This window comes from Macrotis lagotis, chromosome 4, assembly GCF_037893015.1.
Source record: "Macrotis lagotis isolate mMagLag1 chromosome 4, bilby.v1.9.chrom.fasta, whole genome shotgun sequence".
NCBI classification, from domain to species: domain Eukaryota; kingdom Metazoa; phylum Chordata; class Mammalia; order Peramelemorphia; family Peramelidae; genus Macrotis; species Macrotis lagotis.
Window position 1 is genome coordinate 182519932 of NC_133661.1, and position 23096 is coordinate 182543027.

The following is a 23096-nucleotide window of genomic DNA, read 5'->3' on the forward strand; positions in this document are numbered from 1 at the left end:
TAATTCATTGAAGCTTCAACATCAACAGTCTTGTAGGGGAGCTACTATAGGTATTTTTGTCCCCATTTTCCAGAGCTGAGGGATTTGCCCGTGAACATATGAAATAATGTCAGAGGTAGGATTTATTTTTATTTTATTTTTTGAGAACTGAGTCTCCCTATCTAGTCCAAATGAGAGATACAGTAGCTATTCACAAATTGATCTCATTATAGGAGCTTTGACTTGCTGTTTCCAACCTGGATCAGTTTGCCCCTCCTTAGGCAGCTTGGTGGTCCCCTTGGTCATAGAGTCTCTCTATATTAGTGCTTAGAGTGCTCACTGCACTTAGAACTTAATTGTGATTTCCTTACTTCCTGATCCAAAGGACTCAACCTCCATGATAGCAGGGATTACAGATGTGCCCCACCACACTGAGCCATAGGATTTAAACCCATATTTTCTTGACTCCAAGCTGCTGAGCAATTCAATCTCTCTCTCTCTCTCTCTCTCTCTCTCTCTGTATATATATATATATATATATATATATATATACACACACACACACACACACACACACACACACATCACATCACACTGCTCTCTGGATAGTTTAGGCAACATTGGTTAAACTGGGTGGACTGACCAGAATACATTTGCAAGTTAATCCCCCCAATTCTCTTTACTGATCCTGATGTCTCAAGTCATTCCTGACCACTTTCTGAAATTAGAGCAATATCAAGCTTAGGGCCTGACCAAAGAAACAGGAGGTCTATCTAACAAAGACTCCAAGAAGAGAGACAGATCATTAGGTACAATTAGGCTATAACAAATTAATTTCCTAAAAAATGAAATTATCAGACAACTTTCCTTCCCCATTCCCTGGTGCTGCTTATTGTACTATAATAAAAAGGATGCAAAATGTTAAATCCAGGAATAGCATCCAGATACCTATTAATAATTTGCACAGTCACTTAATATCTACTGCTAATAATTCATTCCTCCAAATGTTCCTTCCTCAAGCTTCTAGTATGCTGCAAATTTAAGCAAAACTCAATCCGGAAGAAATTGGTGACTAATATCCAGTTAGGTATATTCAGCCGAGGCCACTGTTACTGTGCCGCCTCACTTTGGTTCGTTTGTATCTCTCCTCTGTATTCTTTGTTGCCAGTGTGCTACGGGCTATCTGAAATGGTACCCAGCCTCTCCTTGCTCTTCACTGACACATCAACACCTGAACCTCGAGAAATTCCCCTTCCAGACACCAGGTGGTGCGTGACTCAGTGGCTCGCCTCTGCCTCCAGGTTCTCCAAGCTCTCCCTTTCGGCTCCTTTCCCCGCTAAGTCCCTCTCCCCATCTGCTTGTTTTTTCCCCCCGGCATATATTTTATGCTCTCTGGGTCTTTATGACTGTCCAGAGGTCATTCTCTATGTCAAAGTTTTCCTTCCCTCTCCCCTCTTTTCTCGTCAGCACGGGATCTTAGTTTTGGGGGGACGCCGTCCAGCAGATCCAGCCCAGCCCATCATTTAGTGGATGAAGAAGCCAGCCGGCATTGGAGCCCAGGCGGCCCGACTCGAGGCAGCTCTCTTTCCACACTGCCTCCTTCTGCTATCCTCACACATGTTCTCGCGCCCGGCCGCCTGCCTGCCTCACCTGGCCTCTCTGTCCCACCACAGCAGGCTCCCACGCCCTCCTTTCACCCAGGTCCGTCTCGCTCGTCTGCCCCTGCCCCTAGCCGCTGAGCTCTCTCAGTTTCCCCATCTCGCCCGCTCCAGCCGGGAACAAAGTGACCGCGCTGGCGCAGGGCATGGCTCTCGGCTGGGCTGGCCCGGCCTCCGCGTGCCCCTCCGCACATTCCAGCCGAAGACAAAGAGTCCTCCCGCGGGCCCGGGCTCCCCTTCCTCGAGTGCGGCTGAGCGGGCGCCGCGAGGCTGGCGAGGCGGGCCCGGCGGGCCGGGCGGCGGGCCCGTCTCCAGCGCGGCCAGAGGGCAGAGCCGAGCCCGTGTCCCCTCCTCAGAAAGGGCGGACCAGGGATTCCTGCGCCGATGCCCCCACCTCCTTCCCTTCCTCCGGGCACACCGCGCTCCGCCCTTCTAGGAAAGTAGGTCCGGCCGGGCAGACAAAAGTTGAGGAGAGAAGTTGGAGTCGGTGCCTGAGTGGGGGAGCAGGGGGGGCAGGGGGGCGGGGGCCGGAGGGATCCGGGAGCGGGGGAGGCAGGGCCCGCCTGCAGACACACTGGTGCGGACGGCCCGGCCGCAGCCTCGGGACCCCCCAGCCCCGTGGGGCCTCCGATGGGTGCAGGGGATGCTGCGGGCTCCCGGGCGCCGGGCAGCCGGGCCTCCAGCTGAGCCCCCGAGCCCGTCCGGGGCCCCCCGGGGAGCGTGGGAGCCGCCCCGAGCGCGGCCGGGGCCCGGGGCGGAGAAGGGGCTCGAGGCCCCGGACCCGAGGGCATGGAGCGCCTGGGGGAGAAGGCCAGCCGCCTTCTGGAAAAGCTGAAGCTCTCCGACTCCGGCAGCGCCAAGTTCGGCCGCAGGAAGGGGGAGTCGAGCCGCTCGGGGCCGACTGACGGGACCCCCGCTGCCGGGAAGGGGCGATTGTCCGGGGGCCCCAGGAAGCCCGGGGCGCGGACGGCCCTGGGAGAGCCTGGGGCCGAGCCGCCGGAGGCCGCCCGCGAGCAGGGCCCCCCGGAGGCCGAGAGGGTCCGACGGTACTCCCTGGAGGCGCCGCGCTACGAAGTCCCCTTCCCCGGAGGGGCGCCCCAGCCCCGGGCCCTGGCGCTGCCCGACCTGCGCCTGGAGACCCTGGCCCCCGCCCTGAGCCCGCGCTCCAGCTTCGCCAGCAGCTCGGCCAGCGACGCCAGCAAGCCGTCCAGCCCCCGCGGCAGCCTGCTCCTGGACGGCGCGGGGAGCTGCGGAGCCGGGGGCAGCCGGCCCTGCAGCAACAGGACCAGCGGCATCAGCATGGGCTACGACCAGCGCCACGGCAGCCCCCTGCCCGCCGGGCCCTGCCCCTTTGGCCCTCCCTGCCCCGGGGCGCCCGCGGGCTTCGCCGCCGGGGGCGTCCCCTCCGCCTGCCCGGACCTCCACGCCGCCCTGGACAGACTCTGCGCGCAGCGGCCCACGGGCTTCGGCTTCCAGGAGAGCCGCCACTCGTACCCGCCGGCCCTGGGCAGCCCCGGGGCCCTGGCCGGGGCTGGGGGCGCCGCGGCCGGGCCTTCGGAGAGGCGAGGCGCGCAGCCTGGACGGCACTCCGTGACTGGCTACGGGGACTGCGCGGCCGGCGCCCGCTACCCGGAGGAGCTGGCCGCCCTGCTGCGGCTGGCCGTGGGGACCGGAGGGGGGGAGCCCCCGGGGACCGAGCCCTCGGGGCCGGAGGAGCCGCCCGGCCCCTTCCCCCCGGAGGCCGGCCGGGGTCGGGCCCGGGACCTTGAGACTAAGGAGGACTACTTCGGTGAGTGAGGGGGTGGGGAAGGGGCCGGGGGCTCCACCCACGCAGTCCGGCTCTGGGGGACCCGAGTGGCCAGTTCTCCCTATCTCTGGGCTCCCCGAGTACCCCCCTCCCCTCCCCTCGAGCAGGCACAGCTCTGATCCCTTTGGCCGCTGGAGATGCTTAGGGGCTCCGGAGCGGGGGGGGGGGGGGGCGGGCCGGGCCGAGCACCCCCCCCCTCCATCCTGGTTCCCCTTCCCCCGACCATGCCCGAGCAGGCGCCTGCCCGCCTTGCCCCCACCCCGTCCCCTGTCTCCGCCCGCAGGAATGCGGGGAATGCAGGGGGGGCGGGGGGCGGGGAGGGCAGGCTGCGTGCTGGCTCCTGCCCGGCCCGCTCCAGGTGCCCGCAAGGCGGGGTGGATCGGGTGGGGGGGCGCCTTCCTCCGCACACGCCTCGCGGCCCGTCGGGGAAATGGAGCCGCTGGAGCTGTAGGGAGGGCCTTGGGGCGGGAACGGGGATCCAGGTGCCCGCCCCACCCCGACTGGCCTGCTTTCAGATTCCGAGCATGACTAGTAAGTAGGCCTGGCGGTGCCAGCTTCATGCACACTCCCCCTCCCTCGGGCTGCCCCCACCTTCCTGAGGTCAGGGCAGGAGCCCAGAACCAGGGACTGATGCACCAGCATCACCCAGGTAGTGACTGGAGTGGCTGCCAGAAACGACCAGCAGCTGGACCTAAAGGCCAGAAGGCCTCCACGGCCTCCCACTCCTATCCCCAGAGCTGAGCCTGAGCCCCTGGACTTTCTAAGGGCTCAGGGGAACCCCATTAGTCTCAGGATTTTCTCTCTTCAGCTTATGTTTTAGCAGATAATGTCTTCATCGAAGACTATCTTTTGCCTGGCTGAGGGGGACCCCAGTAGTGCGGAACCCGACTTCAAGGAGCTTATGGACTACCAAGAAAAATACTTGCTAAGAGGATGCTTTTAGAAAATGTTAGACCCTGCAGTCAGATGCTTAGACTTGTGAGACCCAGGCAAAGAGATCACATTCAGATGTTGAATCCTTGAATTTGCATATGATTTGCCTGCATTCTTATCTACTGGGTGGTTTGTCCCCTAGCAATTTTTCTAGTTAAAGGTTTTATTCTTGGTCTTGTGAATTCGGTCTTTTTCCGTTTTTCCCTTTCTCACCTGCCTCTATTGTCATTGATCCAAACTCCTTCCACACCACCCCCATTTGAACTACGAGGGTTCTACCACCCTCTGGGGGAAAGCGGCCGTTCCCAGGAGAAGGGTTTCAGGGATAACTTGAAGCCAGGCTGGCTGGGAGGGTATTACAGAGTTGATCCCCACCCCCCACTTCAAACCAGAGGCTGAGAAAGGAAAGCAGAAGATCTGATTCCTGATCTTTTGGTGGAGAGTGGATAGAGCAGGCAGGCAGACAAGCAGAAATCATCTGGCAGAACCTCTTGGAACACTGCTTTGGGGGCCTGAGGAAGGTGGATTTTATGTAGAAGCAGCCTCCTTAAATCCTTAATGCCTAGAAAATTATGGAGGAATCCTGAAAGGTTGTGATCCATAGGAAAGGACAGAGGTGTGGGTAGTGGTGAGTTAGGAGTGTGGTGCTGAAGAGGAGAAGAGGTGAACATGCCTGAGCACACTCCCTGTTTTCCCATAATTTCTGAGGCTTCCTGGTGAGGTGGCTCTGACACATGGCCCCTTGAGGCATGGCTCTCCTGGGATGGATCTTCCCTGCCAGGGAGGTTGTATTCAGAGCCCTGAGGCTGAGGCCCTGAGCACTAGATCTACCTTCCCCACTGAGGACCCTCCAATATCTTTCTCCATCCTCCTACATACCTTGTATGATCACCCTCTAGTAAGTGCCCCCCTCTCCCCACAAGGTAGTCCTGGCCCATTTTTCCCTAGCTGTATCCTTGCCCAGCTGCTGTAGGGTGGAGGCAAAACAGGTCCAGGCTCATCAGTTGCTGCAGCTGCAGCACGAGGCTCCCAAGCCCCTGGGCGCGGGCTGGGATGGGCCTCAACTTGCAGGTCGCAAGGCTGTGCTTGGGCAGGAGCGCGCCACACCACAGGGGGAGGGGCAGACCCAGGTCCCATTCAGATCTGATCTCCTCTTGGGACTGTCTCTGAACCTGGGGGCCCTAGATTTTACATAGGCTTGGCATGGAGATGGGGACGTTGGGTGAGAAAGAAGAGGTATAAGATTGACCTCGTATCTGAGAGAGTTGCAGCCATTCAACCCCCTTCACTCTCAAACCTCCCCCCCTCCCCAAAAAAGAAAAAGAAAATGGAATGAGCAGAAAAAGTCTCTCTGTAAAAGCCCCATTCCTGACTATCCAAACATATTTTCTATTACTACCTAATTTTCATTCTTATTTTCCATTCCACACCCACTTGTCTCATTGTCCACCTCACTATCTACCCTACTTTTTCCTGACTTCTTTCCTTCGTACTCTCCTTCCTATGTAAAAAAAAAAAATCTATCTATCCTTAAGAATAATAGATTATTAGATCTGGAAAGACCTGAGACATGACTGATTTCAATTTTGTTATTTTACAGAGGAGTAAACTGAAACCCAGATAAACTATCATGCCCCCCAAATCCTCACTGAAGTTTCCCCTGTTTACTTTTGCTCTATGCCTTCTGAATTCTAGAAATTCTCCATCTACAGTTTAGGTCTTAATAATAACATATTGTTTAGGATTGTTTTGCGTGTTGGTCTTTTCTTCTCAAGTAGACCATATAACATTCTTGAAAATTTCTGGGTCTCTTCTCGTGAAGTTTAGCCAGGGTTGGGCATGTCCAAACTCAAGTGATGTGTTTAATGAGTGAACAGTCCTAGTACTGCTGGCTCTGCTTTTTCTCAGCATATCCAGGACTTTCTTCCCTCCTTCCCTGTTTATAAAACCATTTTTCCACCTCTTTTTTTCTTAAGCCCTGTTCTCTGTGCTCAACAGAAACCAGAAAGGGGAGAAAGGTGTGTTACTTGAGGGTCAGAGGAGGAAGGGTACTGGTGTGGTGACCTCTTCTCTTTTCCCTTCTCACAGGCACATGTATAAAGTGTAACAAGGGCATCTATGGGCAAAGTAATGCCTGCCAGGCCCTGGACAGTCTGTACCACACCCAGTGCTTTGTCTGCTGCTCTTGTGGTGAGTGGAGCCCTTCTGAATGGGGCAGGTATAAGGAACTTAGAGAAGGAATAGCAACATCTGGAGTAGGACAAAAACTCTTGATCATTAAATCACTCAGCTTTGGGGCATCTACCAAGTCTCCAGCATCTACTTCTTTCCCAGGTTCCTTCCTCCCTAGCTTGCTTGTCTTTATTTCCCTCTCTTTTTTCTGTCTTCTCCTACTGTATCAGGTAGGCTGCTCCCCCCCCATCTTTTTTCCTCTCTGTTAGACATCCTTTTTTTCCTTTTCCCTCCTTTCTCATGTCTGTCTTCTTTTCTCTTCTTCCCTCCCTCCCTCCCTCTTTCTCTGTTGTGTTCTCTGCCTGCATAGCCTAGGCTCTGGACTCTGGGCTCTGAGCTTTGGGTCCGGGCCTGCAGCCCTGTGCTTGGTGGGGTTTAGTCTTGGGCAGCCAAGTTGCCTGGGGCGACGGTGAAAGACAGGAATGTGGAAGGGGAGGGGGGGTGGGCCTAGGGAATGGGGAGCTGTGGGGGAGCTGGGAGAGGGGTTTTCTCTTGGCTGGTCAGAGTTCAGCCACCTCTGTGGAGCGCAGGCCACTGGGCCATGCCAAGCTGATGACATCACGCTACAGGAATGCCCACTGTTAGCTCAGGAGGCTGTGCAGGGGCTCCCTGTCGGCACTGACTCCCCCTGTTCCTCCCTCACCACCCCCTTCACTGCTGGTCTCCTATTCTGATTCCTTTGCTAAACCTTTAATCTCCTATCTCTGTCTGACTCCCTCTCTTTTTTTCTTTCTTCTTCTCCCTTCCCTCCCCCCCCTTTGATTCTCAGCTGTGTCTTTTGCAGACTGTATCTTATTTTCAACTCGTACTCTTACCTCCAGACTGCCCTTCTTTCTGATTTTCTCTTTAGTTTTGAAATTCATTTTTACAAGCTGCCCAAACAGAGCTATGAGTAGAAACCCTAGTGGGAAGATAGCAGATGTGGGAAATATGCCCATTTTTGCTTTGGGGCCTCTTAATTGCCCTAGCTTCTGCCCCCAATTCCCCATTCTCAAGTTTGCTGAGACTCTTTGCATTAGCTTGTGGGATACTAATAGAGCTGAAGGATTCAGGCTGTCCCTGATCTTTGGGAAAGTTGGGATTGCTGAGATCAAAGGACATCAGGAAGTACAGTCTTCTTTGCCACCAAAGCATTTTATCCTGATTCTAGTATCCTTATGTCCTCTAATAATATAAAAAAAGGTTCAGACGAGAGGGGAGTTAGCTAAGGGGGTGGGCACAGGACCAAGCCAGAGAAGATGGGAACTCTCTTGTCAATCAACTCTCAACACAGTGTAAGGTGCAATTTTTAAAAGTAGAGGACGCTTTTGATGAAAAAGAAAGCTTTTGTTCCTGAGAGGAGGGGGTTGGGAGAAATTTCAGAAAGGGTTTGTAGAAGAGAGTCTGATGCTTGACCAAAGGAAAGGAACATGCATTTATTAAGATCCTTCTATGTGATGGGTACTATCCAAGCACTCTGCAAACATTATCTCATACAATCCTCCCAACAACCCTGGAAGGTAGGTGATAACAATCATCCCCATTTTACAGTGAGAACATTGAGACAGAAGGTAAATTGATTTGCCAAGGGTCACACAGCTAGTAAATGTCTGAGGCTGGATTTGAACTCAGGTCTTTCTGACTCTAGGCCTTTTGCTGTAGTTAGCTGTGCCACCCGGTTACCTCTAGGGGGCCTAGGTGAGGATAGGTGAAATGAGGGCAGAGTGGGATTTCAGGGAAAGGAAGGGGATAATGATAATGACTTTAGGAGTTGGGTGGGTGGTTTAACTCAAGTCTAGCAAGGTGACTAAAAACTAGATCATGAATTCATAGAGAATAGGCTGTGGGGGAAGGAGTAAAAGCCTGGAAAGAAGTGTAATCTGTTTTCCAGGAGGGGCTTTTATTTCGAAGAGGTAGTCTTAGATGCCTCTTGGATTCTCAGGAATCATTGGAATTATATCATATATTCCCAATCCCCCTTACCGCCATTCTTATTGGGTTTCAGGGAGGACACTTCGATGCAAAGCTTTCTACAGTGTCAATGGTTCTGTCTACTGTGAGGAGGATTACCTGGTGAGTCAGGATTTATTTTATTTCATTAGACCTGATGAATTGGCCCCCACTGGTATCCCTTCCTCTTTTCCCATGCAAACTGTACTCTTCATAATGCCCCTTTCATCCTGTGGTCACATCATCTTCAGTTTGATAACAGCATTTTCTCTTTCTCCCCTTTACCTCCCACCCTTCTAGTTTTCAGGGTTCCAGGAAGCAGCAGAAAAATGTTGTGTCTGTGGTCACTTGATCTTGGAGAAGGTAAGGAAAATTTAACTAGAGAACTGTTATTGGTGGAATGTTAAAGAGGAGCCAAGGTGAAATCAAGGGCAACAGGAGACTGAAGAGTCCGGGATGACTTGGAAAGGGGTTGGGGCAGATAGTTTAAATCTTCCTGTAATTCAGTTTGGTACAATGGAAAGAATGCTAGATTGAGATCAAAGGGGTGATGTTCAGATCCTGGCTCTGACACTTTTTACCTGTGTGACCAGGGCCAAGCTACTTAGCCCCTCTGCTTCTCATTGTCCTTTCTGCAAAATGAAGGGATTGAGCTAGATAGCCCCTAAGGTCCTTTGTGACTCTAAAACTCTAGTTCCTATTTCATGCCAATTCTCCAGTCTATCACAGCTTCCTATTGTATGACACTCAAAAATTTTCCCTGATATGACCTGGCTTTACCTATATAATCTTATCTTGCTCTGCTCTTCAACATGCATGTCTGATCCCCTCAAGTTTGTCTTCTTCTAGAAATCCTCCATGTTCATCTTTGCTGGTCCTATTTTTTCCCATCTGCAATGTGCTCCCTCTCTCTCTCTCCTCTTGCCTCCTTCCCCCAGCTATTGTGTCCAACTCCATCTTTACAGGTGTAAATCAAGACCCTTCTGCAACTCACACTGATCTTTTCTTTCTCTAAACTTCTATGGTTTTAGAGAATTTTCAACATAAGCACGAATATCAGATTTCTTAATGTTCTGTAAGGTATCACATGTTTATGTCATTCACCTAACAAACATTTTTCAAACACCTACTGTGTGCAAAATACATGACTCCAGGGGGCTGGGTAAAGTCCCTTGCCCTTTCTCTGATCTTTGGCATTTCAAATCTTCTAAAAGACTCAAATACAACACAGACTATCTTTTCAAGATTTCTTTGGCCTGCAGTATAATGAAAAGCACATTAGGATGAGAATCAGACTTCTGGGACCTTGCACAAGTCATTGAATGAATTTCTCTAAGCTTTAATTTCTTCATCTGTAAAATGAGGATGTGGTTGTTTATAAGGGTCACATTCAAGCTCAGTATTCTAAATTTTTTCTCTTGGATCCTCCACTGAACTTCACTGTGTGTTTGTGTGTGTCCAAGACTATACTGACCCTTAATGCTTATTGGAACAAAAAAGGGAAGAACGAGGAGGCTGGGTTAGGGGGAGCTGGAGGGAAAGGATGCTGAAGACAGTGATCTGATTCCACACCTGGTAGGTGGAATGGTACAAAACTCTGGGCTCACATCCACACTAATCTCACTCCTTTCCCCTCCTGCCACCACTGAGTCAGATCCTGCAGGCAATGGGCAAGTCTTATCACCCAGGCTGCTTCCGCTGTATAGTCTGCAACAAGTGTTTGGATGGCGTACCTTTTACCGTGGACTTCTCCAATCAGGTGTACTGTGTCACCGACTACCACAAGTGAGTTCTATCTGGGAGACTAGGGAAAGCAGATCTAGTGCCTGAGGTAGACCCCCCCCACCAATTTGAACCTGCTTTATCTTCTCTATTCCAGAAATTATGCTCCCAAATGTGCTGCTTGTGGCCAGCCCATCCTCCCATCAGAGGTCAGTATATCTGGGTTTGGGTGGAGCAAGTAGAGAGAGCTGATGTCAATGTTTATGAACCCTAACCCTTCCTTCACCTCCCCCCAAACACCTTCTGCAAGCATTCATGTGGTTGAGACCCAAGTATTTCATGCTGATTCCTAGGTGACTCTATTTTTCACCTTAAAAAACACAAACACCTGGAAATGTTTTTCTTCCTGATACCTTATTAGGGAATGTGTCACAGAACTCCTCTTCATCTGACCACATTTTAAGTAGGTCCAGGAAGAGGGCTGGTAGGAGAGCATCCTTGAACTCACATCTTGGAATATGGAAGAGAAGGAACCTGAGGTCTTAAGCAAGAAATCTGGTAGAGAGACCAGAGCCCACCGGAGCTTACTGTTTCCTGGGCAGGGATTACCTGCCTCCTATCCCTCCCCTTCAGGCTAAGGACACCTTCTCCCATCAAGCTCAACTTCCTTCTTCCTTCCCCTTTCCTTGCTTCCTTCTACCCACGGATGTGCAAGGCAAAACTGACTGAGAGGAAGCCCTTTTAGCCTCTTGAAATGCCAGATGTGGTAACATACTGAATTAGGGCCACAGCTGTGTGCCAATTGGACTTTAGTTGTGGGAAAGGAGGAGGAGGGTTTGCAGTAGCCACCAAAAGGTAGCCACCTTGGTAGCAGTGTGGGCAGGGGGCATTTCTGTGACTTCACAGTCTGAGTGAGATATATATTGGTGTGGGAAGTCCAATGCATTAATTCCTGCCTATGTGGTTGGGTGGGGGTTTGCTTTTTGTTTTAGGGCTGTGAGGAGATTGTGAGGGTGATATCCATGGACCGAGATTACCATTTTGAGTGCTATCACTGTGAGGTGAGTATGGTGTGGGGAAACAGCGAGATGACTTGGGATTAAAATAAATATAATTATTTAGTCCCCATTTTACAGATGAGGAAACTGAGCCTTGAACAGGTAAAGTGACTTTCCCCCAAAGTCACAATAGCCAGTTAGTGGCAGGGCTCCGGTCTTCCAGTTTCCAAGGTCATGTTCTTTCTCCTACTCCATGCTGAAAGCCAGGAAGCCAGATGGCTTCATAGCTGCCACTCCACAGATCCTGACTGCCTGGACTCTTTCCTTGTCTTTTTGACCCCCATCCCTTTGAAGGCAATGGGGCCTCCAGCTCCAGTGGGGGAAGGCTAGCCCAGTATTTCTATGGCAGCAGCGACACCTGGTGTCTGACTGGAGCATTGATGCAAGTTCTGTTGAGGAAGCCCCCACCACCCCAATCAAGGGGCTCCAAGAGACTGGAAGCTTACCGATCGCTCCTCTCCTAGATATGACCTGTGCCCTTGTTCCACAGGACTGTCGAATGCAGCTAAGTGATGAGGAGGGCTGTTGCTGCTTCCCCCTGGATGGACACCTGCTCTGCCATTCCTGCCACATGCAGAGGATCAATGCTCACCAGGGCACTGCCAACTATGTCTGAGCTGCCACCTCCATTAGTTCCTTCTGGCTCTCAAACTCCAGCAGTCAAAACCCTCCCAGGCAGTGAGCAGGGGAGAGCCCATGGGGGTGGAGGTGAGGGGTACAGGAAAGAAGGCAAGGTAGATAGAGAATAAGCTGGAGACCTCAAGAGGCCGATGTCCTATTTGGTTGGAGAGGGATCGTTCCTGGTACCAGAAGAATTCTCATGCAGTGAACCTTTCAGAGCCAAGAAATAGTCCCCATTCTGGGCCTGAGAACAGTGATGTGACCAATTAACAAGGACACAGTCACATCCCAGCTTATGCTGCTTCCTTCAGGACTTCCCAATTTCCCTTGTGGACTTTTCCTGCAAAACCCAACCAGAATTCCTGTTCAGAAAAACTAGGAGAAAGCAAAAACCAATTAAGGGTTTAAACCCTGACCTCGTCCCTTATGCATGGTATAAACTACCCCTGGAGGAAAGGAAAATTAATGGAAACTGTATTCCTACCATGAAAATTATGGGGACAGCCAAGGGACACAGCAAACCTCTTAGCAAATGGGAGAGAAGAAAGTTCTCCAGGCTTCTGGAACTTTCTGTCTCCCAGTGCCACCCATTATAAGGTATCAGGTTGGTACTGGTCAGCTTCCTATTATCCTGCTGCCTGTTTCTCAGGGACTCCGTGATGCAGGCTCTAGGGAGCTGGGAGAGCCCATGGACTGAACTTCTCTTTGCTTTCCCATTCTAAGGCTGGAGGACATAAGTAAAGCTGCCCAAGGAAGACCATTCTAGGATGGGTGGTGTTTAAGCCCCATAGACTGCTGTCCCAGAAAGCCTCTCACCAGCCAAATGTACCCTACTCTTTATGCTCCTGTACTCATCATAACTATCTCACTATCTTCCATCAACAGTTAGTTGTTGTTTCTGTTCTTCAGAGTGTAGTGTCACCCTACTGATCATTTAGGAAGCCCAGGATTACATACACTGGTACCCTACCCCATCCCAGATCTTGGCCTAGGCTCCTGGGAAGTAAGCACTTTGAGACTTGGCCTCTACTTAGTCATGATTCATTCTCAAAATGATGATTCCTTGAACTAAAAATCCCATGTTTTGAGGATGTTCAAGATAACCTGGCCAACTGAACAGGGAGTTGAGGGGGTGGGGACAACATTGGTAAGGACTTTTTCCAGTGGCTGGGAATGAGGAGGCAAACAAGCTTGACTGTTGTCGTGAGTGCCTGGGACCTCTAGACTTGGAGAACAACTTTTCTGTTTCCAGGATTAAAGAGGTCCTGTCCCTCCCCTAGAATACTGGGACTCTAAAATCTTACCATCATCTTTCTTTCAAAGAGGCTGTTTATATTTTTTAGATAATACTTTCAATTTCATTTTTTTTCCCCTCTTGCCCTATAACTCCACACTCCAAGAAGTGGCAGGATGGGCAACATGCACTTTTTGGAAATGCTTCAAATTAAGATCTGTTCTGTGTCTTTTGTTACTGAAAAAAAAATAAGAATAAAAACAAACAAAAAAGATCATGACTGAGGAACACTGACTTAACAACTTTTGACATGAGAGGCTAAAAATAGTTTCTCACCCTCTTCTCAATCTTTTCTTCTCTGCCTATCCTTTGTCTTTCTCTCCCTGTCTCTTCATTTTTGGTTTCCTATTTCTCTTCTCAATATATTTTCTAGTCCTAAGCAGTACAACAAGGAAGAGTTTGGCCTTCCTGATCTGACCTGTATTTCCCTCTCCCTTCCCAGTCTGGCCATGTGGTTCCACATCCCTGCCTTGCTGCACTACCCTTTCTTGAACCAAGTCAGGTTGGCACATCTGGGCCAGAGAGAGACATATGAAGGGCAGCCTCAGGCAAAGAAGCAGTCACAGATACGTCACTTGTTGACGGGCTTCCAGACGTTTCCTGCAGTTGAAAGACTGTCCTTTCTCTTGGTTGCTAAGAGGTTTCTTGTCCTCATTAGCTCTTTTCTAATAAAAAAGCATGGGAGGCTGACCACAAAATAAGTTCCAGGTCAACTTGAATAGGACCAGAAGACAAATGTGAAAAGCAGAGAAATATGATTACTTCAGTTATCTCAGAAACCTATTCTTAAGAATGAATTCAGGGGGCAGCTAGGTGGCGTAGTGGATAAAGCACCGGCCCTGGAGTCAGGAGTACCTGGGTTCAAATCCAGTCTCAGACACTTAACAATTACCTAGCCGTGTGGCCTTGGGCAAGCCACTTAACCCCATTTGCCTTGCAAAAAGCTTAAAAAAAAAAGAATGAATTCAGTAGATTTCAAAGATTCACATAATAGAGCTAGCTGACTGGTACTGCTATGTTAACTCATCTCCATTATCTAGGGTTTTCATCAGAGAAAGGACCTTAGTGCTGTTTCTTTCCCAGAGTTATCAAGAACCATAGTATATTAGCAATGAATTAATCTCTTCCATCACCCAGTAACATCAAGGAAATGAAAGAGTAGCAAGTTATAAAAAAAAAAAGTTGGAGACTATCCTAGGGCAAAAAAGAAGATGAGGCTATTCTAGGCATGCTGAGCCACTTCATAAAAGGCTGTATCAGAATTTCAGAGTTGACCACCTAAGCTAACCCATTCCTGAAACAATTCCATCTACGAAGTACCTAATTTATTCATCCAGCCTTTACTTAAAAACTGCCAGAGGATGCTCATTACTTTATGAGGCAGCTCACTCCATTTTTACAATAGCTGTCATTGCTGGGAAGATTTTTCTGATGCTGAGCCTATATGCCTCTGCAACTTCTACCAGTCATGGTTCTTTAGCTTCGGGGCCAAGGCGGCAGATCTAATTCCTAGTATAAACCTTTCAAATACTTGAAATCAGCTATCACACATCCTTGCCCAAAGTCTTCTCCAAACTAAACATCTCCATTTATTGCAACGGAGTCTCATTTCATGAACTCGAGGCCCTTTATCTTCTTGCTTACCCTTCTCTGCTCCCCAACTTAATAGCTTCTTTCCTAAAATCTGGTCCCAAACCTGAATATAAAAACTAAGCAGTTAGGTGGTAAGTGGATAAAACACTGCTCTGGAGTCAGGAGGACCTGAGTTCAAATCTAGCCTCAGACAATAATTACTTAGCTGTGTGGCCTTGGGCAAGCCACTTAACCCCATTGCCTTGCAAAGACAAAATACAAAAAGAAAAAAAAAGAAAGGTTTGGTTAGCACAATGGAAACCAAGCAGCTGTATCACTTTATGTGTGATATATCGGACCAAGGTAGGGTACAATAGTACCCTCACCTTAAGCTGTGTCTCTGAATATGACACAAATCAGTTTTTTTTCACTACCATGGTACATTTGAGCTTATATTCCACTAAACTCCCCCCTCCCCCACCCCATATGAAATGAGTCATGGAAGAAAGGAATTAAAAAATGGAGGTACAGAATGGAGAAAACCAAGATTGAACAGAGTGAAAAAAAGGTTGCTAGATAGCACAGCAGATACACAGAGTGAGAAAAACCCAAGTTCCTATCTAGGCTCAGATGCTGGCTACATGACTCTCACCTGCCTGTTTCCTTATCTTTAAAATGGGTATATTTATAGCACCTACCTCCCAGGGAACTTGTGTGAGAATTAAATGAGATGATAATTGTAAAGTGCTTTGTAAACCTTAAGTGGCAATATAAATGTTAACTATAATTTTTAAAAAGGCAGCTAAATGGTTCAGGGAGTAGAACACTGAACTTGGAGTCAGGAAGACCTCTGAGTTCAAATCTGATCTTAGACACTAGCTGTGTGACCTTGAACAAGTCACTTAACCTCTGCCTTAATACACTGGAGAAGGAAATGGCAAACCAGTCCAGTATCTTTGCCAAGAAATCCAAATCTTTGCTCCATTAAAGGGCACAAAAAGATACAACTGAGCAAATTTTTTTTCCAATTGATATTTTATTTTTCTAATTATATGTTACAAAAGTTTTTCAATATTCATTCATAGGCATATGCATTTTTACAAGGTACATAAATTCCTTCCATCCTACCTTCTCACCTCCTTCCCTTCAGCAATGACCAGTCTGGTGAATATTGTACATTATACATTTGTTTTTACCATGTTTACAGATTAGTCATTTTCTGTATGAGGAATTAGGACTAAGGGAAAAGAAAGAAAACCATGAGATAGAAAGGAAAAGCATAAGAGAAAATTAAAAAAAAAATAAGTGTTCATTCAGATTCTGTAGTTTTTTTTTTCTTCACCTATAAATGGATAGCATTGTTCATAACAGATTTTCCAAGGTTGTTCTAGTTCTCCAAACTGCTGAGAGGAGCTGAATCTATCAAGTTTGTTCATCTCACAATGTTGTTGTTTATGTGGACAATATTCTCTTGGTTCTGCTCCCTTCACTCAGCATTGGTTCCTGTAATTCTTTCCATTTTCTCTCAAATCTGACAATTCATGATTTCTTATAGAACAACAGTACTCCATAATATTCATATGCTATAACTTGTTCAGTCATTCTCCAATTGGCATGCCCTCAATTTCCAGTTCTTTATCACTACAAAAAGAGTTGCTTTGAATATGTTGGAATATGTGGGACTTTTCCCATTTTTTATGATTTCTTCTGGATAAAGGCCTGGTATTGGTATAGCTGGGTCAAAGGGAATGATTGGTTTTATTGCTCTTTGGGCATAGTTCCATATTGCTCTCCAGAAAGTTTAGATCAGCTCACAACTCCATCAAGCAATGTATCAATGTCCCAATCCTCCCACAACCTCTCCAACACTGATCATTTTCCCTTTTTGTCATCTTAGCCAATATAATAGGTGTGAGGTGATACCTCATAGTTTTAATTTGCATTTCTCTAATCAGTAATGATTTGGATAATTTTTCATATGATTATATATAGCATTAATTTCTTCATTTGAAAACTGACTGTTCATATCCTTTGATCATTTATCAATTTGGGGAATGACTTATAACTTTATAAATTTGATTCAATTCTCTATATATTTCCCTAGCTGTGAAATTTTTTTTCCCAGCTTTCTGTTTTCTGTCTAATCTTGGCAGCATTGGTTTTATTAATGCAAACCCTTTAAATTTAATATGGTCAAAATCATCCATTTTGCAATTTATAATGTACTCTATTTCTTGTTTAGGCATAAATATCTCCCCTTTCCATAGAACTGACAGTATTCCTTGATCTGATAATTGGTCTATTGCATTGCCCTTTATGTCTAAATCCTGTACCCATTTTGACCTTATTTTGGTATAGGGTGTAAAATGTGGGTCTAAATCTAGTTTTTACCATATTATTTTCCAGTTTTCCCAACAATTTTTGTCAAATAGTGAGTTCTTAATCCCAGAAGCTAATGTCTTTGAGTTTGTCAAAAAAGTAGATTACTGTAGTCATTTACTACTGTTTTTTTTAACCTCTCCTAATCCACTGGTCTAATATTCTATTTCTTAACCAGTACCAGGTAGTTTTAATAACTGCCATTTTATAGTATAGTTTTAGGTCTGGTAGAGCAAGACCACCTTCCTTTACATTTTTTTCATCAATTCCCTTGATAATCTTGATCTTTTGTTGCTCCAGATGAATTATATATATTAGCTCAGTAAAATAGTTATTTTATAGTTTGATGGTATGGCACTGAATAAGAAATTTAGTTTGGGTGGAATTGTCATTTTTATTAAATTAGCCTGGCTTAACCATGAGCAATTGACATTTTCCCATGTTTTGATTTGACTTTGTGTGAAAAGAGTTTTGTAATTGTGTTCATACAGTTTCTGTGTTTGTCTTGGGAGGTAGATTCTTATTTCTAGCTCTTGCCCTTAGGCTTTGTGGTTCATATATAGAAAAACTGATGATTTCTGTGGGTTTATTTTATATCCTGCTACTTTCCTGAATTTGTCAATCATTTCAAGTAGTTTTTTAAAATGATATTCTTGGGTTCTTTAAGTATACCATCATATCATCTGCAAAGAGTGAAAGTTTCACTTCCTTATTGCCAACACTAATTCCTTTGATTTCTTTTTTCTTCTTTTTGTTAAAGCTAACATTTCTAATACTATAATTAATAGTAATGGTGCCAATGGGCATCCTTGTTTCATCCCTGATCTATTGCAAATGCTCCTAGTTTACATATATTTATTGATGGTTTTTAGATAGATGCGGCTTATTATTTTAAGGAAAACTCAATTTATTCCTAAACTCTCTAGTGTTTATAATAGGAATGGATGTTGTATTTTTGTCAATGACTTTTTCAGCATCTATTGAAATAACTATGTGATTTCTGTTGGTTTTGTTATTGATATGTTTAATTATATTAAATGTTTTCCTTATATTAAGCCTTCTCTGCCTACCTGGTATAAATCCTACCTGTTCATGTGTATTTTCCTAATAATAATTTGCTATAATCTCTTGGCTAAAATTTTATTTAAGATTTTTGCATCAATGTTCATTAAGGAGATTGGTCTATAATTTTCATTGTTTTGGTTCTTCCTGGTTTAGGTATTAGTACCATATTGATGTCATAAAAGGAATTTGGCAGAACTTCTATTTTTAAAAAATAGTTTATGTAGTATTGGAATTAATTGTTCCTTAATTGTTTCATAGGATTCATTTGAAAATTCATCTGGAACTGGAGACATTTTCTTAGGGAGTTTATTGTTGGTTTCTGCAATTTTTTTTTTTAGGTTTTTGCAAGGCAGGTGGGGTTAAGTGGCTTGCCCAAGGCCACACAACTAGGTAATTATTAAGTGTCTGAGACTGGATTTGAAACCAGGTACTCCTGACCCCAAGACCGGTGCTTTATCCACTATGCCACCTAGCCGCCCCTGTTTCTGCAATTTTCTTCTGAAATGTGGTTATTTAAGTATTTCATTTCCTCTTTTGCTAATCTGTGTAGTTTGTATTTTGGTAAACATTCATCCATTTCACTCAGGTTATCAGTTGAGTAAAATAGCTCCAAATTATTTCTTTAATTTTCTCCTCATTTGTGGTGAGTTCAACCTTTTCATTTTTGATACTGGGAATTTGGTTTTCTTCCTTCTTTTTTTTTTAGCTTTTTTGCAAAGCAAATGAGGTTAAGTGGCTTGCCCAAGGCCACATAGATAGGTAATTATTAAGTGTCTGAGACCGGATTTGAACCCAGGTACTCCTGACTCCAAGGCCGGTGCTTTATCCACTATGCCACCTAGCCGCCCCCTCTTCCTTTTTTAAATAAATTAATCAAAGTTTTATCTATTTTTTCCATAAAACCAACTCTTAGTTTTATTTATTAGCTCAATGATTTTCTTGCTTTAAATTTTATTAATCTCTCCTTTGATTTTCAGAATTTCTAATTTGGCTTTTAATTGAGGATCTTTAATTTGTTCTTTTTCTAGTTTTTTTAGTTGCATACCCAATTCATTGATCTCCTCTTTCTTTCTTTTCTGATTTTTTTTGTTCTTTTTTTTCAAGGCAATGGGGTTAAGTGATTTGCCCAAGGTAACACAGCTAGGTAATTATTAAGTGTCTGAGGTCATATTTGAACTCAAGTCCTCCTGACTCTAGGGCCAGTGCTCTGTCCACTGCGCCACCTAGTGCCCTGATCTCGTCTTTCTCTATTTTATTCTTATAAACATTTAGAGATATAAAATTTCCCCTAAAAACTACATCCCATAAATTTTGGTATGATGTCTTATTGTTATCATTTTCTTGGATGAAATTATTGATTACTTCTATGATTTCTTATTTAATCCATTCATTCTTTAAAATTAAGTTATTTAGTTTTCAATTTTTGCTTTATCTTTCCATAGTCCTTTGTTGTCTATGTCTCCTTTAATTCAATCAGTGTCTCCTCTACGAATTTGAATGCTATAGGTCTAGGTGCATTTGTTTAATGATGTTATAACTTCAAGGTGCCTTTGAATAAGATATAGTTTCCTTTCTTATCCCTTATAATGAGATCTATTTTTACTTTTGCTTTTGCTTTGTCTCAGATCAGATCTGATTTTTTTTTACTTCTGCTGAAGCATGATATATTTTGCTCCAGCCTTTTACCTTTAACCCAGAGTGTATCTCTCTGCTTCAAATGTGTTTCTTGTAAACAACATATTGTAGGATTATAGTTTTCAAGTCATTCTGCTATCCACTTCCATTTTATGGAAGAATTCAGCCCATTCACATTTACAATTAAAAGTATTAATTCTTTATTTCCCTCCATGTTATCTTTCCCCATTTGTACTTTTCTCCTCCCTTTCCCCATTAACTGTTCTCTTAAATTTTAACTTTAAGTTTAGTTTTACTTATACCTTCAACTTCCCTTTTATCAGTCCCTTCTTCCCTCTTCTTTCCCTTTCCCCCCCCCACCCCCCTCTCCACTTCTCTGTAGGATAGAACAGATTTTTAAATCCAATAGGGAATGTATGTTATTCCCTCTTTGGGTCAAATCTATTGAGTAGAATTTAGATGGTGTTCACACCCTCCCTTCTATCTTTCTGCTATAATAGGACATGGTGCTTCTTCACCTGGTGTTACTTATCCACTAATGCCTAGCCTTCTCCTAGCATAGTTCTTTTTATGTTTTTATTGTTTTAACTCTGACTTGTACTTATATTCCCTTTGTCAAAAAAAAATATTATATATACATATATATATATATATATACATATATATATATATATATATATATATATATATATATATATATACACCTTTTTTTCTGACCTGATAGAAGTATTAACCATCAAAGGCTGCTTGATTGTTGTTTTTTTCTTTTGCTGCCCAAGGTCACAGAGCTAGACAATTATTAAGTGTCTGAGGCCACACCTGAACCCAGGTCCTCCTAATTCCAGGGTCTTACTCTATCCACTGTGCCACCTAGCTGCCCCATTGATTGCTTGAATGATTGATAAGCTTTATAGTCATTAAGTGACTCTCCCCTTTTCTATCTCATTAGAAATATACTTTTCAATAGTCATGAATCCTATCAAATTATAATCTTTTTATACTTTATCCCCCTTTCAAGTACTCTCCATGGACACATAATTCTCATGAGCCAAAGAATAATGCAAAGCCAAATCATTTCATGAACCATTTGTATCACCCCTCCCCCCCCCAAGCACACTTCCTTCAACTGTAGCCAAAGCTTCAGGCAAAGTATATCTCTTTATGATGTTTTCACATCCAGTCCTTCTAAGTATACTCTTTCCCCTTCATCTCTATAATACTACAACCATATAATACTACAACTTTCTCCAGCCAAAGTATGGGAGACACTCTCCCATTGTCCCTTTAGGCCCCAACATGAAACTAAAACCCTTGTTAACTAAAGTATGGATTAAGATAAAATCACTTCTACCCTTTCAAGTATGATCCCATCTTCTTCCCCATAGTACTATAAACCTCTAAGTATCTGGTAAAGTCCCTTCTGATTTAATCATGTAAAGAGCCTCTAAGTTCTCTAACTGCTAGGACACCCTGAAAGTCTCTTTTAAGAACTTGAGCATTGATTGTGAGGTATGAGAGACACTGGCACGACATACCAGCATAGGGTGCCCTCAATCAGAGCTCTATGAGCAAGGAAGAACTAAAGGAATTCAAAGGAAACATTAGATATATGTTTAGAGTAAATACCCCCGTGTTCACCTGAACTATTTGTATCTGACCAGTGGTAGAGCACTCTGAGCTCATATTGGTTTGAGCAGCCATAGTCAGACACATAGTAATCTGTCTCAAACATAGTGATGTCATTTTGGTCTTCGATAAAGAAGGGCAAGAACCAACCATTCCCATATTCTCTAACTACAATCTCTTCAACTATGTTCAACCCTTTAACTATCCTAAGAGAAATACAATTCTTAAGAGTAAAAAGTGCTATCTTCCTTTGTAGGGTTGTATTCAATGTAAAGTTTTCACCTAACATTTTTTTTCCATGTACCTTTTTATGTATCTCTTGAGTGTTGTATTCAAAGATTGAATTCTCTGTTCAGTTCTGGTTTTGTTATCAAGTATTATTGCAAGTTCTCTATTTCATTGAACATCCATCTTTTCCCCTGACAGAATATGCTGGATTTTTCAGGGTAGTAAATTCTTGGTTGTAATCCAGGGTCCTTTGCCCTCTGAAATATACTATTTCAGGCCCTCTGACCCTTTAATGATAAAAACTGATAAACCCTGGGTAATTCTGATTATGCTTCCTTTGTATTCACATTACTTCTTTTTTGGATGCTTGCAGTATTTTTCACCTTTATTTGAGAATTCTGGAATCTGTCTATGATAGTCTTTGGAGTTTTTCTCCTGAGATCTCTTTCTGGGGGTGTTCTGTGTATTCTTTTAAGGGTGATTTTTGTCTTCTTGATCTAGTTTTCCCTGATAATTTCCTGAAAGATATTTTCCAGGCTCTTTTTTTTTTGATCTAGGTTTACTGATAGACCAATAAGTTGTAATGGATGTATTTTCTTTCTTTCTTTTTTTTTTTTTTGCAACGCAAACGGGGTTAAGTGACTTGCCCAAGGCCACACAGCTAGGTAATTATTAAGTGTCTGAGACCGGATTTGAACCCAGGTACTCCTGACTCCAGGGCTGGTGCTCTATCCACTGCCGCCCCGGGATGTATTTTCTAGGTCATTTGTTTTTCCTAAAAGGTACTTTACATTTTCTTCAATTTTTTTTCAGCCTTTTGACTTTATTTGACGGCATCTTGGTGACTCATAGATTCATTGGTTTCTATTTGTCCAATTCTAATTTTTAAGGTTTTATTTTCTGCTTCCTTTTCCAGTTGGTTAATTTTACTTTTTGCTGAGTTGTATTCCCTTTTCAGTTACTCAATTTGAGTTTTAGATGAGTTGCATTCCTTTTCCAGTTGGTTCACTTTATTTTTTGAAGAGTTACATTCTTTTTCCAGTTGATTATTTTTTACTTTTAAAGGAATTGATATCTTTGGTCAATTTTTCCATAATTTTCATGCATGGCTTTCATTTCTTTTTCCCATTTTTCTTCTTCCTCTGTTCTTTGGTTTTTAAATTATTTTTAACACTCTTCTATGAGGTTTTGGATTTGAGTCCAATTCATAGACTCCTTTGAGACTTCTCATGTAGGTAATTTGTCACTAGTTTCTTCTTCTAAGGTAGCATTTTTATCATTTCTATCTGTATAGTAGCTTTCTATGGTTAGTGCTCTTTTAGTTTTTTTGCTCAATTTGATTGGTTGACTTGGCTCCT

At 44.8% G+C, this 23096-nt stretch overlaps 1 protein-coding gene across 1 annotated transcript; it reads left to right on the plus strand.

Moving 5' to 3' along the window:
• Positions 1 to 2180: 2180 nt before the first annotated feature.
• AJUBA (ajuba LIM protein) lies at positions 2181 to 18137 on the plus strand. The gene is made up of 8 exons (XM_074234887.1): positions 2181 to 3426; positions 6466 to 6567; positions 8594 to 8661; positions 8839 to 8901; positions 10193 to 10323; positions 10418 to 10469; positions 11253 to 11321; positions 11809 to 18137. The coding sequence occupies exons 1-8, from the start codon at positions 2427 to 2429 to the stop codon at positions 11932 to 11934; spliced, it is 1611 nt and encodes a 536-aa protein (XP_074090988.1). The 5' UTR covers positions 2181 to 2426; the 3' UTR covers positions 11935 to 18137.
• The last annotated feature ends 4959 nt before the right edge of the window (positions 18138 to 23096 follow it).

What these genes read in the sequence shown, in the direction of transcription:
- AJUBA (XM_074234887.1), top strand. Translation starts at nt 2,427, where the DNA reads ATGGAGCGCCTGGGGGAGAAGGCCAGCCGCCTTCTGGAAAAGCTGAAG. An exon ending in GTCACTTGATCTTGGAGAAG is followed by an intron (nt 8,902 to 10,192) that starts GTAAGGAAAATT and finishes CCACTGAGTCAG; the next exon opens with ATCCTGCAGGCAATGGGCAA. An exon ending in AGCCCATCCTCCCATCAGAG is followed by an intron (nt 10,470 to 11,252) that starts GTCAGTATATCT and finishes TTTTTGTTTTAG; the next exon opens with GGCTGTGAGGAGATTGTGAG.